This window comes from Otolemur garnettii, unplaced genomic scaffold, assembly GCF_000181295.1.
Source record: "Otolemur garnettii isolate 467f Iridium unplaced genomic scaffold, OtoGar3 scaffold00077, whole genome shotgun sequence".
NCBI lineage: Eukaryota > Metazoa > Chordata > Mammalia > Primates > Galagidae > Otolemur > Otolemur garnettii.
Window position 1 is genome coordinate 9521207 of NW_003852472.1, and position 18186 is coordinate 9539392.

The 18186-nt window shown below is 40.5% G+C and overlaps 2 protein-coding genes across 4 annotated transcripts in view; both read right to left on the reverse strand.

Moving 5' to 3' along the window:
- Nucleotides 1-18186, reverse strand: part of ITGAM (integrin subunit alpha M) — a 45824-nt gene that overhangs the window by 6786 nt on the left and 20852 nt on the right. For 2 of the 3 annotated variants that reach the window (XM_012807902.2, XM_023515730.1), the window contains 5 exons: nt 16961-17101; nt 16658-16870; nt 2820-2950; nt 2562-2725; nt 20-174 (listed from right to left, as the gene is read on the reverse strand). In XM_012807902.2, the coding sequence (XP_012663356.1) occupies nt 20-174; nt 2562-2725; nt 2820-2950; nt 16658-16870; nt 16961-17101 (804 nt within the window). The remainder of the gene's footprint in view (nt 1-19; nt 175-2561; nt 2726-2819; nt 2951-16657; nt 16871-16960; nt 17102-18186) is intronic. The other variant, XM_023515729.1, reaches the window with a different exon arrangement.
- On the reverse strand, nt 11267-12987 carry LOC105887385 (keratin, type II cytoskeletal 8-like). Its single transcript, XM_012807901.2, is given in 3 exon segments — nt 11267-11589; nt 11592-12089; nt 12339-12987. Coding segments are annotated over 3 exon segments (1440 nt in total). The 5' UTR covers nt 12958-12987.

Consider the following 18186-nt stretch of genomic DNA (forward strand, 5'->3'; position numbering starts at 1 on the left):
TGGCCACTCTCCTGCTCACCAGCAACTGTAGCTTCAGAGTCTCACACTTCTGTGTCAGCCCCAAGGTCTGTAGTTGCCTGCGTGTGCTGTTCTTTGTCTCATCAAAGATGGCACGAGAATGTGTGCGGGCGGAGTCCAGAGCCAGGTCATAAGTGATCATGCTCTGGATCTGTCCTGAGGTGACAGAGAGCATGGTGGTGAGGAGCCCAGGCTTTGAAGTTAGACAGAACTTAGGGCCCCATTCCTCTGCTCCTAGCTACATGACTTAGAGCATTTTGTCTGACCTCTCTGAATCTCAGTTCCCTGTTTTTTTTTGTTTTTTGTTTTTTTGTTTTTTGTTTTGAGACAGAGCCTCAAGCTGTTCCCCTAGGTAGAGTGCTGTGGCATCACAGCTCATAACAACCTCCAACTCCTGGGCTCAAGCGAGTCTCCTGCCTCTGCCTCCCAAGTAGCTGGGACTGCGGGCGCCCACCACAACGCCTGGCTATTTTTTGGTTGCAGCCATCATTGTTGTTTGGCAGGCCCGGGCTGGATTCCAACCTGCTACCTTAGGTGTATGTGGCTGGCACCTTAGCCACTTGAGCCTGTTTTTAAAGTAGAAATAATAATTACACCTTCCCAATGGCAAACATGAAATGAAATAGTGCCTATAAAGTATGTAGCACCATGCCTGCCATACAGTAAGTACTCAATAACTGGCAGCTAGTCTGTCACAGAAATTAATTTTCTTCCCTAGAAAATTAATTGTATTTTTCTAGCTGCTTTAAAAAATTGTTCTCTTTGTCTTTGGTCTTCAGCACTTTGACTATAGTGTGCCTCGGTATGAAAATTACCATTATATTTTATCCTGCTTTGATTTTATAAAGAATCAGGTTATCTTCTGTCAGTTTTAGAAAATTCTTTTTTTTTTTAAACGGAGTCTCATTTTGTCACCCTCAGTCAAGTGCTGTGGCATCATAGCTCACAGCAACCTCAAAATCTTGGGCTCAAGGGATTCTCTTGTCTCAGCCTCCCAAGTGGCTAGGACTACAGGTGCCCACCACAATGCCCAACTATTTTTAGAGTTGGAGTCTCGCTCTTGCTTAGGTTGGTCTCAAACCCATGAGCTCAGGCAATCCATGCTCCTTGGCCTCCCAGAGTGCTAGGATTACACGTGTCAGCCACCACACCTGGCAGTTTGGGAAAATTCTTAACCACTATTTCTTTAACAATTGCTTTTGTCTAACTTCTCTCACTCTCTCTCTCTCCCCCACCCCAAGCCCCTGCTTTCTGTAATTCCACCTACAAGGTTGTCAGAGCTTTCACTACATCCCATATGTCTCCTAAGATGTTTTTCTGTATTTTTCAGCCTTTTTCTTCTCTGTGTGTCAATCTAGATTCTTTCAATTGACTTGTCATCTAATTCTCTGTTCTTCTTCTAATCTGCTATTAAATCTATTTAACTGAATTCTTAATTTTCCATTTACTTTTCAGTGTAAGAGTTTCCATGTGACTCTATTTTATGAATTCTAGGTCTTTGCTAAAGTTCTCCATCCATTCCTTTTTTTCTTGAAGATATGAATTGTAGTTACTTTTTAAAAATTCCTAATCCAATCACTCTAATTTCTGAATCACCTGTGAGTATATTTCTATTGCCTGTTGTTTCTCTTCGTTGCTGATCAAGTGTCTCAATGAAAACACCAAGGCGTTTTACAAAGGTCCCTCTCTAATCTCTGTCTACCAAGCACTGGGAAGCTGTTGAATTCTCTGCTCTGCTCTTTAGTATTTAAAGTGGTGTTTTCTACTGGGTTTCTTGGAGTATTGACCTGAGCATTCACAGCTTAAAAGTCAGCCAATGACTTGAAAGGAATTTTTGTGTAAATTTTGAGACAATTTCTCTGCAATTTTCTACTCTCCAAGATTTTTCTCTTAAATTTTAGCCATGCTGGATGCCCCAACCTCTGATATTTCCTCATCCCAGTAAAGCTGCTGCTAGAAATTCTTTATGAAAGCTGAGTCTCACTATGTGGCCAGGTTGGCTCAAACTCCTGGACTCAAGTGATCCTTCCACCTTAGCCTCCTGAGTAGCTAAGACTACAGGAGTGCCTCACAACACCCACCTAATAATTTTATCTCCTCTTCTTATTTCTTTCTAGTACTGTCATTACTATTCCCCCACCCCAAGCATAATTCCACTTTTTGCAAATAGGGACAAGGGAGGAAGTCAGGTTACTGATGACAAAAGGCATATCTGAATGCTTTATGAATTTGTGTTTAGCTCATCAGCTCAATATCCCCAAATGAGTTTTCTCTCAGTTTATTTTTTCTAAAAACTTGGTTTATTCACAAGTTTAGGGTCCTCAATTCTCTGGAGTGCAGAGAGAATAAGTACCACGTGGTCACTAATTTAGTAGGATTTGCTGAGTTTCCCTACTCAGGAGGAAAATAGCTTGCTTACTCTGGTCTAGCTCAGAGAAGGCTGCCAGAGCCAGTGAGATCTTTGCTTGGGACTGCCAGAAGGCCAGGCAGCCGAGATTGAGCCACCCATCAATGTCCCTTGAGATTTATCCACCAAGGCGCACCTTCTCTCAGCCGATCCCGGGTGCTCTTGCGGACATGGAGGCAGACTCTGACTTCTCCAGCAGCCTGGCTTCTTGCCACCTGATCACGACACGCAATTATACTCCTAGGCACTTCCCTGGGTGTAAACTCCATAGTCACCTCAACTCTTAGCACTGGCTGGGACCTGCAGGGACACCAGAAAATCATCATGGACCTTCAGACAGCAAAAAACTTCCTCCAAAGGAGAACACTTGGTCTCCTACAAAAGGCATTCTCACCTGAGCAGCAACACATGTCCCTGGGCCCCGATGGACAGGTCCACCAGTCCATCCATTGTGAGGTCCTGCCCTCCGCTCAGCGACTGACCAAAATACCGGAGACCGGGAGAGACCTGAGAGCCTATGATCCTCTGAGGGTAGAAAAAGGGAGAGAAAGGGAATAGGAAAGAATAGGCAGGCATGTAACTCAGTCACCCAAGGTGAAATAGACATTCTCTGAGCTCTTCTCTAGTCTCATCTCCCACAACTAACCAAGGAATTAGGGCAACTTAGAACTTATCAAGGAATTATTTACCTTTAGGCTACAACCTCAAAATGATACCCAAAATCTCCAGTAACTATCTGTATTTCCCAGGGAAAACAAACAGTTGCATAGGAAAAAGTAAAGGCATATTATGTGGCTCACTGAATCTCATTTACATGGTCAGAATAATGTAAACATTCCATGTTGATCTAACCAAAATTATCATAGAAATATTAGGAGTGAATGGGAGGTCAAAGTGATGCTAATGTGTGGGAAACTGAAAGAGAACTCAATCCTCACCTCCCCCAGTGGGAAGTCAGTGCCAAAACACAAATCAAGAAGTGGCAAAATAAATCATGCTATTTGGACACGTGGAGAATAATTGAAAGAGTGGTTTCCTCAAGAAAAGGGGAAATAAAATGTGCATGGAAATTGTTGTTTTTCATAATAAGTCTCTCGGAGCTATTTCAACTCTTTAAACTACATGCAAGATCAATACTGAAAAAATAACAGCCAAATAATAAATTTAAAAGAATAAATTAAAAATAAATTAAAAGCGATTTGGTTGCATACTTAATGCCAGTGTATAGTACATTTGAAAATGGTTAAGATGGTAAACATTATGTCATATTTTTTTGCTTTTTTTTTGAGACAGAGGCTCACTCTGTCACCCTGGGCAGAGAGTGCTGTGGCATCATTATAGCTCACAGCAACCTCAAACTCTTGGGCCCAGACGATACTCTTGCATCAGCCTCCTAAGTACTAGGACTACAGGTGCCACCATGCCTTGCTAGTTTTTCAATTTTAGTAGAGACTGGGGGTCTTGCTCTTGCTCAGGCTGGTCTCAAACTCCTGAGCTCAAGCAATCCACCTGCCTCGGACTCCCAGAGTGTTAGGATTACAGGCGTGAGTCACTGCACCCACCATTTTATGTCATATGTATTTTATCTCATTCTCTTTCAAAAGTGATTTTGTAGATTGAAAGGAAGGATAAGAAAGCATGGGATGCTGATAGTTAATCTAAGTAGTGGTTACTTGGGTTTGCTGATATATGAAAATTCATCATTTAAGATGTGTGTATTGGCTTGGTGCCTATAGCTCAGCGGCTAGGGCACTGACCACAAACACCAGGGCTGACGGGTTCAAACCCAGCCTGGGCCTGCCAAACAACACTGATAACTACAACCAAAAAATAGCCAGGCATTGTGTTGGGTGTCTGTAGTCCCAGCTACTTGGGAGGCTAAGGCAAGAGAATCACTTAAGCCCAAGAGTTTGAGGTTGCTGTGAGCTGTGACATTATGGCACTCTACTGAGGGTGACATAGTGAGACTCTGTCTCAAAAAAAAAAACTGAAATAAATATTTAATTCTAGCTAATAATATGCATGCTGAAGTACGTAGGGATAAAGTGACCTGATGCTATGGAACTTAGCCTCTAGCACTGCTTACCCCACATGGCTAAGCCTCAGAGTGCATCCTATGGTGCTCCCCAACTATAGATTTTGAACAATAGTACCACCCAGTCAAAGAAGACAACCTAAAACCATGCCCAAATGGAAATATTCACAGAGTCCAGCCAGCAGACCTCCCTGAGAGCGGAGTCCAACCAGTGGTCTCACCAGACTGGAGTACAGCCAGGGGCATCATTTGACTTCAGAGCACAGGAAACAATCCAGCCTAACTAGAGTAACTGACATCAAGGTATGCCTGCCTAGGGTCGCTACCAGCCAGCCCATCCAAAATCCCGAGCTAGGTTAAATAATAAAAGTCTATGACCGCTAAAGAACAACTTCAAATAGCAGAAGTGGTCATCTTCTCTAATATGCAAGCGTCATTGTGAAAACACTAGGATTATTTTAAAAATCAGAAAAATGTGATGCTACCAAAAGAAACTAATAAAGTTCCAGTAATGGCATCAGAGGAAATGGAGATAGATGAAATGACTGACAAACAATTCAGAATAATCTTCTTAAACAAGTTCAGGCAACTATAACAAACACAGATAAAAAATTAATTAAAATTTGGAAAGCAACTCATGAACAAAATCAGAGGTTTAACAAAGAAATAGAAATAGTTTTTAAAACTAAATAAAAATCCTAAAGATAGGGCAGCACTTGTGGCTCAAAAGAGTAGGACAATGGCCCCATATGCCAGAGGTGGCAGGTTCAAACTCAGCCCCAGCCAAAATCTACAAAAAAAAAAAAAATCCTAAAGATAAAAAGTTTAATAATTGAGATGAGGAGTGGCACCTGTGGCTCAAAGGAGTAGGGCACTGGTCCCATATGCTGGAGGTGGTGGGTTCAAACCCAGCCCTGGCCCAAAACTTCAATAATAATAATATAATAATAATAATAACTGAGATGAAATTTTCAATAGAAAGCTCAACAGCAGACTCAATAAAGCAGAAGAAAGAAATACTAAACTTAAAGGCAGACTATTTGGAATTAATCAATCAGAGAAGAAAAAAGAATAAGAAAAATAAAGTAAGTCTACAGGAATGATGATGATTAGTTCACTTGATGCCAACAAGTGAACTAATAAAAGTTTCAGAACGGGAAGGGAGAGGAAAAGGCTTAGAAAGCTGAAAATTTCCTAAATCTGGGGAAAGACAACAACATCCCAGTACAGAAAGCTCAAAGGTCACCAGTCAAATTCAACCCAAAGATGTACCACAGCACATCATAATTTAATTATCAAAAGTCAAAGACAAAATGAATATTGAATGCAATAAGAAATAAGAAACATATCACATTTAAGGGATTCCTTATACAATTTTTAGCAGATTTCTCAGCAGAAACCTATAGGCCAGAAGAGAGTGGGATGATAAATTCAAAGTGATAAAAATAATCAACCTAGAATAATTTACTTGGAAAATATATCCTTCAGAAATGAGGGAGAAATAAAAATTACCCCAGACAAACAAAAGCTAAGGGACTTTATCACCACTATATCTGCTTTACAGGTATTGCTAAAGGGAATTCTTCCAGCTGAAATAAAAAGCCCCTAATTAATAACAAAGGACACATAAAAGGAAAAAAAACTCAATGATATAAGTAATACATAGTTATAATTCTCAAATATTATGAAGTTGGACTGAAAAGTAATTTTATTCCAAGAGTTAAAAGACAAAACTATTAAAAACAACTGTATAAAAAAATCCTAAATTCATATGGAACCACAAAGACTCCAAATAGCCAAAATAATCTTGAGCAAAAGGAACAAAGCTAAAAGAATCACACTATCTGACTTCAAAACGTATTATAAAGCAATTGTAATCAAAACAGTATGGTACTGGCATAAAAACAAACACCCATCTTGGCCTCCCAGAGTGCTAGGATTATAGACATGAGCCATGCATTCAGCCTTGTTAAAATGTTTTTTATCAAAAGATGAACAATAACAAGTATTGGATAGGATAGAGAGCAAAGTGAACTCTTACACATTTATAAGTATACAAATTAATATAGCTATTAAGGAAAATTGTATGGAAGTTCCTCAAAAATCTAAAAATGAAACTACCACACAATCCCATAATACCACTTACAGGTATATATCTAAAGGAACTGAAATCAATATGTTGAAGGGATACCTGCACTCCCATGTTCATTCTAGCAGTACTCACAATAGCCAAGGTAAGGCATCAACCTACATGTTCATCACAGATGAATGGGTAAAGTGTTGTATACATACACAATAGGATACCATTCAGGAATTTTAAATAATAATCTTTAAAATGCTCAACAATCTCAGAATAACAATGCACAAAATAACAGTTTCAGCAAAGAACCAGAAAATTTTTAAGGTGCTAAACAGAAATATTGGAACTAAACTACTTGTCAATGAATTTAAAATAATAATCATTAAATTTGCTCAACAAGCTCAGGAGAACAATGCAAAACCAAAGTCAGAAACTCAACAAAGAGCTAGAAAATTTTTAAAAAGAGCCAAACAAATTTTGGAGCTGAAAAATATAACTGAACCAAAAACTTTAATAAATGGGTTCAAGCAGAATAGTGCAAGCAGAAGAACTCAAAGATGTGTCATTTGAAATTATCCAGTCACAAGAACAAAAAGAAAAAAAGAATTAAAAAAAGAGTGAGGAGGGCATAATGCCCTTCATAGTAGCTTCAAAGAAAATGAAATACCTGGGAATATAAGTACCAAAGGAGGCGAAGGATCTCTACAGAGAGAATTATGAAATCCTAAGAAAATAAATAGCAGAAGACAACAAATAGAATATAAATAGAAAATAAATAGCAGAAGACAACAAATAGAATAATATACCAAGCTCTTAGCTGGGAAGAATCAATATTGCTAAAATGTATATACTACTGAAAGTAATCTACAAATTTAATGCAGTCCCCATTAAAATACTAACATCATACTTTGAAGAACTTGAAAAAATAGTTATTCATTTTGTGTGGAACCAGAAAAAGCCCATATACCCAAGGCAATTCTTAGTAATAAAAACAAAGCCAGAGGTATCACCCTACTAGACTTCAGGTTATATTACAAGTCTACATGAATCAAAACAGCATGGCATTGGCACAAAAATAGATACATAGACATATGGAACAGAATAGAAAACCAAGAGATGGAACCAGCCTGTTATCACAATTTCATCTTCAGTAAACCAAACAAAAGCACACACTGGTGAAAAGAATCCCTATTCAATAGATAATGCTGGGAGAACTGAATAACCACATGTAAAAAATTGAAACTGGACCCACATCCCTCACCACTTACAAAAATTGACCAAGATGGATAAAGGACTTAAATCTTAGGCACAAAACAATAAAAATCCTAGAAGAAAGGGTGGGAAAAACTCTTGATGATATCAGCCCAAGGAAAGATTTTATGAAGGAAGACTCTATTGGCAATTGCAACAACAACAAAAATAAATAAATGAAACTTTTTAAAATGAAAAGCTGCACTGCTAAAGACACAACAATTAAATAAACAAGCCTCAGAATGGGAAAAGATATTTGTATGTTACAAATCTGATAAAGGGTTGATAAGCAGAATCTACAGAGAACCCAAATTAATCAACAAAAAAGGAACAATCTCATCTAACACTGGGCAAAAGACATGAGCAGAATCTTCTCTGAAGAAGATAGACAAATGGCCAACAAACACATGAAAAAATGCTCATCATCCCTAATCACCAGAGAAATGCAAATCAAAACCACCTTGAGATATCACCTACCCCAGTGAATAGCACACATCACAAAATCCTAAAGCTGAAGATGCTGACACGATTGTGGAAAGACGGGAACACTTTTACACTGTTGGTGGGATTGCAAACTAATCCAGCCTCTTTGGAAAGAAGTATGGAGAATCTTCAAAGAACTCAAAATAGACCTTCCATTTGATCCTAGAATCCCATTACTAGGTATCTATCCAGAAGAAAAGTAGTGCTAAAAAGAAAAACAATTGCAAGCAAAGAATACTATACCTAGAAAAACTGTCCTGCAAAAACTGCAGTACAGATAGATTTCCAAACAAACAAAAGCTCAGGGAGTTCATTAGCACCTGACAAGCCTTACAAGAAATTCTAAAAGAAGTTCTTCAGGTTCGACGCCTGTGGCTCAAGTGGCTAAGGCGCCAGCCACATACACCTGAGGTGGCGAGTTCGAATCCAGCCCGGGCCCACCAAACAACAACAATGGCTGCAACCAAAAAATAGCCGGGCATTGTGGCGGGCACCTGTGGTCCCAGCTACTTGGGAGGCAGAGGCAGGAGAATTGCCTGAGCCCAGGAGTTGAAGGTTGCTGTGAGCTGTGATGCCATGGCACTCTACCCAGGGCGACAGCTTGAGGCTTTGTCTCAGAAATGAATAAATAAATAAAATAAAAAAGAAGTTCTTCAACTTGAAATGAAAGGACATTAAACTTCATCATGGTATCATAAGAAAGTATAAAATGTGTTGGTAAAGGTATGTTTATGCACATATACAAAATACTATATTACTATAAGTGTGGGTGAAAAAATACTATTTTTTGTATTTAGTGAAGAAGATCCCAAGAAGAACTGCAGCAACAACAAAAATAAATAAACAGGACCCAATTAAGTTAAAAGGTTTCTTCACAGCTAAGGATTCAATCAACAAAGCTAACAGACAACTTTCAGAATGAGAAAAGAGAGTCACATATTACAAATCAGACAAAGGGTTAATAACCAGAATATACAAAAAACTCACGCAAATCAACAGGAAAAGAACAAACAACCCCATTAATCACTGGGCAAGTGAAATGAACAGAACCTTTTCCCTAGAAAACAAACACAAACGAATGCCCAACAAACACATGAAAACATGCTTATCACCCTTAATCATCAGAGAAATGCAAATCAAAACCACCTTAAAATATTACCTAATGCCAGTGAGAATAGCCCAGATCTCAAGGTCCCAAAACTGCAAATGCTGGTGTGGTGGGTGCAGAGAAAGGGGTATACTTATGCACTGTTGGTGAGATTGCAAACTAGTACTGCCTTTTTGGAAAGAAGTATGGAGAAGCCTCAAAGAACTAAAAGTAGACCTACCATTCGATCCCACTCTCATTACTAGGTATCTACCCTGAAGAAAAAAAAATCATTTTGCCATAAGGACATTTGTACTTGAGTGTTTACAGCAGCTCAAGTCACAATTGCAAAGATGTAGAAACAACCCAAATGCTCATCAACCCATGAATGGATAAATAAACTATTAATTAACATCTGGTATATGTATACCATAGAATACTATACAGCCATAAAAAGGAGACTTTGCATCTTTTGTATTTACCTGGAAGGTCTTGGAAAACATCCTCCTAAGTAAAGTATCACAAGAATGGAAAAGCAAGCATCCAATGTATTCAATATTAATATGAAACTAGTAGATGAACAACTACATGACCACACAAGAAAAAAACACATTTACATTCAAGAAGGAGGGGATAGCAAGCTCTCACCTATCAGGCACACCCCCTGGGTGAAGGACTCAATTACAACTTGGACTTCACCTAACAAACACAAACAATGTAACCTAAGTGTATATACCCTAATATTAATCTGAAATATTTTTTTAAAACCTCAAATTTTTGTAGCTTTTAGCTGGTTGGTTTTTTAAAATGTAATATTTTGGTGGAAGTTTTAAATTATCACCATTAACTTATTTCTCCAAATGGAGGGGGGACAAAAATTCCTTGTTAGGACACAAAGAAAAAGAATTGTCTGCTACATCATAAAAAAAAAAATACCACAGATTGATCATATAATGGCTATAGTCCATTCCTTATCTTTTTTAATTTTAGTAATTCTGTATAAATTACTTGTACATACCTTAAAGCTTATTCTGCCTTGGGCTAATTAAGTAATGCCACACAGCACTAGAGACTGCACTGCTCTCAGTGGATAAACTCAAAAATGTCTCTAGTTGGGTTGATTTAGGAGGTGTGAAAAGTGCATAGAGGCAGAGGCCTGCTCCCATTTCACAATGGATGAAATTTTTCCTTTCTATTTTTAATGTGGTTTATTTTGGGGCTCAGAAATAGTTGATGTGATAAAAATATTCCTTTGTTAAAAAAGAAGGTAGCTACAAAATAATTTTTTTAAGAACCACGAGCTATTTTTTTTTTACAAGAACAAACTCAATCTGCAAAAACCATGATCTATTAAAAAACGCCATAAGTGGTTTCATTTATTTATCAGAGATAGCTCTTGATCATGTTATCATTGTTTGACAATAAGGTGACTTTTTCCTATTCTTAGGGTTAAAATCAAAGAAAGTTTATATTTTTATCAGTCTAGATCATAGTTCTGCATGTTGACTCAATGCATAGTGAAATCTCAACTAAGTAAGAAAAGCTATTTTCTAAATTTTCTAGTTATCTAAAGCTATGTTAATGGGTGATACAGAGTAACACTCAAATTATAATAAAGTTCTTCATACTGTGAATTATAGAGCACTACTTTTTTAACAGTCATTTTTTTGGGGGGGGTGGCAATGCGGCTGAGGCTTGATTTTGGAAAAAGCAATTAAATTGGTTTTTAGTTGGGGGTGTAAGTGGGGGTAACCCAGGTGGTAAACTCCCCAGCAAGATGGGCTGAGGGATGGGGCTGAGCCTCAGGTGGGTCTCCTGTTCCATGTGCTCCCTGGCACAGCTGCCTCACCCACAGGCTCTGTGGCAGCCATGTAAGAGGGTGGACCGGAGGGGCCGCATTGCAGCTCACTTGGGCAGGACATCAGAGGACTCAGACACCAGCTTCCCGACTGGGGTCTCAATCTTCTTCACAACCACAGCCCTGGAGCTGGTGCGGCTGAAGGAGCTGGAGCCCCCACCAGAGCCAAAGCCGGTCTGGAAGGAGCTCAGACCATAGCTGAGGCCGGGGCTTGTGAGGCCACCTGAGTGGCCACTGGTGGTCTTCGTGTGGATACTCATGTTCTGCATCCCAGACTCCAGCCGGCTCTCCTCGCCCTCTAGCAGCTTGCAGTAGGTGGCGATTTCCACGTCCAGGGCCAGCTTGACATTCATCAGATCCTGGTATTCTGCTGAGCCATGTCCTGCTTGGCCTGACTCAGGGCAGCCTCCAGCTGGGCCAGCTTGGCGTTGGCATCCTTAAGAGCCAGCTCTCCACGCTGCTCAGCATCCACGATGGAGCCATCCAGGGCAGCCCTCTGGCCTTTGAGAGTTTCAATCTCTTTCTGGACCCAGCTGATACTCCGGTTTGTGGGAGATCTCCGCCTCGTGCGCCGCAGGTCGTCCCTGTGCTTCCCAGCCTGCACCTGCAGCTCTTCGTACTTGGTCTGGTACACGCTCTCAGCCTCAGCCCGGCTGCAGTTGGCAATCTCCTTGTACTGGGCGCAGACCTCAGCAATGATGCTGTCCATGTCCAGGGAGCAGCTGTTGTCCATGGACAGGACCACAGACGTGTCTGAGATCTGGGACTACAGCTCACCGACCTCCTCTTCATACAGCTGCCTGAGGAAATTGATTTCATCAGTCAGCCCTTCCAGGCGGGACTCCAGCTCCACCTTGTTCATGTAGCTTCATTCCCATCCTTCTTCTTCTTCTTTTTTTTTTTTTTTTAATTGAATGGTAACTATGTACATTAATGCAATTCTGGGGTACAGTGTGGTATTTTCACATACAATTTGAAACATTTCCATCAGACTGGTTAACATAGCCTTCATGTCACTTTCTTAGTTATTGTGTTAAAACGTTCATATTCTACTCTTAGAAAGATTCACTTGTACCCTTGTAAGATAAACCACAGCAGTGATCCTTCCAATCCCCCTCCCATCCACATCCTTCTTGATGAGGACAAATTCTTTCTCCATCTCTGTATGTTTGTTGATCTCCTCCTCATACTTATTCTTGAAGTCCTCCACCAGCCCCTGCATGTTGCCAAGCTCTGCCTCCAGCTTCAGCTTCTGGTCCAGTGTGTCCAGCTGTCGCTGAAGGTTGTTGATGTAGCTTTCAAACATGCTGTCCATGTTGCTGCGAGCCGTCTTCTGCTGCTGCAGGAGGTTCCACTTGGTCTCCAGCCTCTTGTTCTGCTGCTCCAGGAAGCGCACCTTGTCAATGAAGGAGGTAAACTTGTCGTTGAGGGTCTTGATCTCCTCCTTCTCCTGGGTGTGCACGGCCTGAACGTTGGGGTCCACCCCCAGGGTGAGCAGGCTCAGCAAGCTCTGGTTCACTGTGACAGCTGTGATGCCCCCCATACCTCCAGCCCCGGTGTAGCCTCCAGCCAGACCCAGGCCAGTGCCCAGGCCACTCCAGAAGCTGCCGCTGCCCACCCGAGAGAAGCTCAAGGAGCTGATGTGGGCACCTATCCCCCTGCTGTATGAGTGGCTGCTGAAGGCCCGTGGGGCAGAGGTGGACACCTTGTAGGACTTCTGGGTAACCCTGATGGACATGGTGAAGACTGGAGTAGAGGCAGGTGGGCCAAACCAGAGACTGGAGAAGGAGCAAAAATCTGCTTCTAGATCTCAACAGTCATTTTTAAAGTAAAATTTAGGAGTGACATAGAACTAATAATTGAGTAAAATAAGTTTTACCAGATTGTTGTATATAATCATCTCTAAAACTCTGGAAGTTGAGGATTCATTATGCTGTGGCCAACTTCAAATATTTTTTAATTCCAAATATCTGAATTAATAAGCCTTGTCTTTACAAATATGTGACAAGTTGGGCAACATCAATGAATTTTATAAAAATAATATAAATGTCTTTCATTTAATGTTATTTGACTGCAACAAAATAAGAGAATTTTTATATATGCATGTGTATGTGTGTGTGCACACCCAGGGTATCCTAAAATCACCCATAAAGTCACCATACATGAGGAAAATGGGAAATTGTAGCTAAATATATCTTTATTTACAAAAGGTTTATTACCAAATTTTACAAAGAGGTGACCAACATGTAGAGAATGTTTTGTAAAATTTCGTAATGAACCTTTTGTAAATAAAGGTACATTTAGCTATAATTTCCCATTTTCCCTGTGTAAGCTGATTTTCTGGGCAACCTTTGGGATACCCTGTATATATAAAACAAAACTATGATAATTAAAACAGTATGGTACAGGCATAAAGACAGACATATAAACCAATGGAACAGAATAGAGGGTCCAGAAACAAACTCAGGCATGTAGGGTCAATTGATCTTTTAAAAGTATACCAAGAATACACAATGGGGAAAGGGCAGTTTCTTAGGCAAGTTATTGGAAAAATTAGATATCCACATGCAAAAGAGTACAAATGAACTCTCATACACAAAAAAAATCACTCAAAAATGGATTAGAAGCTTAAACATAAGACCTGGAATTCCAAAACTCCTAGAAGAAAACTTAAAGGGAAATCTTCTTGCCATTGATCAGAGCAATGATTTTATGAATTTGACACCAAAACCATAGGCAAAAAATGCAAAAATAAGCAAGACTATATCAAACTAAAAAGCCTGGGTGGCACCTGTGGCTCAAAGGAATAGGGTGCCAGCCCCATATACCAGAGGTGGCAGGTTCAAACCCAGCCCTGGCCAAAAACTGCAACAAACTAAAAAGCCTCCATACAGCAAAGGAAACAGTCAATTGAGTGAAAAGGTAGCCTAAGGGATGGGGAAAAATATTTGCAAACCATATATCTGATAAAGGATTAATCTCCAAAATATATAAGGAACTTCCATAATTCAATAGAAAAAAATATATAATAACCAGATTTAAAGATAACCTAAGAATTTGAAGAGGGATTTTTCCAAAGTCATATAAACAGTCAATAGATGTATAAAAAATGATCAACTTTATTAATTATCAGGGAAATGCAAATCAAAACCACAAATCACTTCACAACCATTAGGATGGCTATTAACAACAACAAAAACAAAAAAAGACAATTTGTTGACAAAGATATGGAGAAATCAGAACCTTTGCAGACTGCTGGTAGGAATGCAAAATGATGCAGTTCCTATGGAAAACAATATGGTAGTTCCTCAAAAAAATTAGAAGTGGAATTACCATATGATCCAACAACTCCACTTCTGAGTATTTAACCAAAAGACTTGAAATCAGGATTTGCAAGAGATATTAGCATGCCCATGTTCACTGCAGCACTAGTCACGATAGCCAAGATGTAAAAACAACCTAAACCCATCAACAGATGACAAATTTAAAAAATATATATAGGGGGATACTGGATGTTATTCAGCCTTTCATTGATAAACCATTATTCTAAAGAAAAGAAGCCAGTCACAGAAGGGCAAATACTGCATGACTCCATTTATATGAGTTATCCAAAATAGTCAAAATCACAGAAGCTGAGAATAGAGCTTGCCAGGGGCTGGGTGTGGGCGAAATGGGACTTGCTAATTAATAACTATATTCTGGGCATGATGACTCATACCTGTAACCCCAGCACTCTGGGAGGCCAAAGCCAGAGCTTGAGCTTGAGCTCACAAGTTCGAGACCAGCCTGAGCAAGAGCAAGATCCCATCTCTATTAAAAACAGAAAAACTAGCCAGGCATTGTGGTGGGCAACTATAGTCTCAGCTACTCCAGAGGCTGAGGCAAAAGGATTGCTCAAGTCCAAGAGTTTGAGGTTGCTGTGAGGTAACGCTACAACACTCTACCCAGGATAACAGAGGGAGACTCTGTCTCAAAAAATAAAAATAAAATAAAAATAAAGTAAAATAAATGAGTATAAAATTTCAGTTATGTGGCTTGGCGCCTGTAGCTCAGCAGCTAGGGCACCAGCTACATACACTGGAGCTGGAGGGCTCGAATCCAGCCCAAGCCTGCCAAACGACAATGACAACTACAACCAAAAAATAGCCGGGCATTGTGGTGGGTGCCTATAGTCCCAGCTACTTGGGAGGCTGAGGCAAGAGAATCACTTAAGCCCAAGAGTTTGAGGTTGCTGTGAGCTGTGATGCCACAGCATTCTACCCAGGGAAACATAGTGAGACTCTGTCTAAAAGAAAAAAAATCAATTATGCAAGATACATTCTAGAGGTCTGATGGATAACATTTTGCTAATAAAGAACACTATTTAACTGTACATTTTAAAATCTGTTAAGAGACTCCGTGCCTGTGGCTTAAGTGGCTAAGGTGCCAACCACATACATCAGAGCTGGTGGGTTCAAATCTAGCCCAGGCCTGCCAAACAACAATAACTACAACCAAAAAAAAAATAGCTAGGCATTATGGCGGGCACCTGTAGTCCGAGCTACTTGGGAGGCTGAGGCAAGAGAATTGCTTAAGCCCAGGAGTTGGAGGTTGCTGTGACCTATGATGCCAGGGCACTCTACCAAGGGCAACAGTTTGAGGCTCTGTCTCAAAAAATAAAATAAAATAAAACAAAATCTGTTAATAGGGGAGGTCTCATTCCAAGGGTTCTTATCCAATAATTTAGTAATAATAATAAATTGTTCTAATATGAAGATGGTAAGGAGCCAGAGACCAAAGGCCAGAAGACCAGATGGCCTCTGCTGGCTATGATGGGAAAGAACGTGACAGGTGAGGTGGAACCAAACTGTGAGGTTCCCTCCAGACAGCCATCTCCATCTGGCAGGAAATAGAGAGCTATCTTCAAGAGGAAACCAGGTATAGGGGCCAGCATTTAGGTGATCAGTCATCTGGATGAACTATATAATTGCAAGACCCAATACAAAAGAAAAATGTGGGACATCCTGTTCAAAATGTATTAAGAATTTAAGATGGCAATGGCAGAGCCTTAAGCCAAGCACAGGGCCCTGTGTGACCGCACAAGTCAACACCCATGAAGCATGTAGTCCCACAAGGTGACCAACTTTACAGATTTCCTGACATGTGGGACTTTCCTACAACCAGGAAAGATCTGGGCAAGCCAGTACTGGTGCTGGTCACCCTCCCAGAATAAAGGAATGCCTATATCCAATACCGCCAGCTTGCCGTTTACCATCTCCGGGCCTTGATCTACTCATCTGTGAAGTTGGAGTAATGATGCCCCATGCACCATTACTCTGGAATTAAGATTCTCTGAGGTTCTAGGAGGCATGCGTTCTGAAAGGACTGGGAGAACTGATCTGGTAGCTATGGGAACATTGAATTAGAAGGGGACAGATTAGTAAAGAGGCTGGTCTCACCTGGCTGTGGGAGGAGCTGATGCTAAATCCTGAAGTTCCATGAAAAATGTAGACCGCACCCTGGTTGTCTTGCTCTCCAGGGGCCCCAATGGCCACATCCGTCAGCTTGTCCCCATTCACATCCCCCAGCACTGTTAGGGCTGCTCCAAAGCGGCCCCAGGGGTGGCCCTGTTCACCATGGAGAACAGCATCACACTGCCACCGAGTCCTCTGCTGAATACAAACATTGTCAGGCCCAAACCAAAGCAACCCCTTCACCCTACATGCAGACCCCACCCAGCCCAAGATTCATCAGCTACTCACTCCCCGGGGCAAGGGGCACACAGACACTTGGCCCCCCTGGGTCTGTTCATAGTAATGAGGTGCCCCGATGAGGATCAGGTTGGTGCTGCCACTGCCGTCCATGTCCACAGAGCAGAGGGAGGCCCCAAAGTAGGAGCCGATCTGAAAGACATGGGGGCCATTAATTATCATACTAAAGCAGAGTATGGGAGAGAATTATGCCATGTGGGGAAAGCCCTTTGGAGTAGATGTGATCTTCTGTATGATTCATGATAAATCCTCTTGAAGGTGCTGTCAGCTAGAAGAGACCTTTATAGAGCCAATGAACATCGGGTGAGGATTTCCCCAAATGTTATTTCAGGGGACATTATTAAATAAGCAAAGAAGAAATTAGATTGGAAAATAAGAACATAAAAGCCTAGAAGAGCAAACAAGATACACTCTCAAAATAACGGAAATTCTTAGGAGCGTAAAAAGTCAAATTTGACAATCTAATTAATAAGAAATCATCTGGCTGGATTAAAAATGACTATTGCTACCCAGGAATATTTTTTGTGATATTAAGTAATAATGTCTACCTACCAGTGAAAGTGGTATCCACTTTAAAATATGTCCAATGTTAATATATACCATTCATCCATAGAATTCATCCGTTTAATCATCCATTCATTCAACAAACAAGGGTTTGCTATTTGCTGAGCACATGGCTGGACAGGAGAGACACAGTGCCCTCCAAGGACCTCAGTGCAGCAGGATGGGGGGAGAGTAGTAACCACATAGACAGGGCCAAGTTCTAGGAAGAAAAACTGTGGGGAACATCATGCCAGGACTCTATACACAGTATGATCTCTGCCCACACACAATGAGGGAAGACTCACTAAGAACCCAAAAGAGGCATTTAAACTTTATCCTAAAGTCAGCAGGATTTGGGTTGGTTAGGTTAGGTTTATGAAGGCACTGTAGTTGCCTCCATAGTTGACCACCTCCCCACACTGACCATCTCTTTAAGTTGACCTAATCTTCATAGAGCAGACTTGAACCACATGTACTCAGTGGAAGGAAAGAAGTTCCTTATGTTAACCAACTCTGTATGTTGACCAGTTTGTTACAGTCCCCTGGGTAGTCAAATTAGAGGTTCTACTATGTAATTTATATAGAAAAAAACTTAGCCCTTTTGGTATACACTTTTATAAATTTTGACAAACATACAAAGTCATAACCATCACCATAGTCAAGATATAGAATAG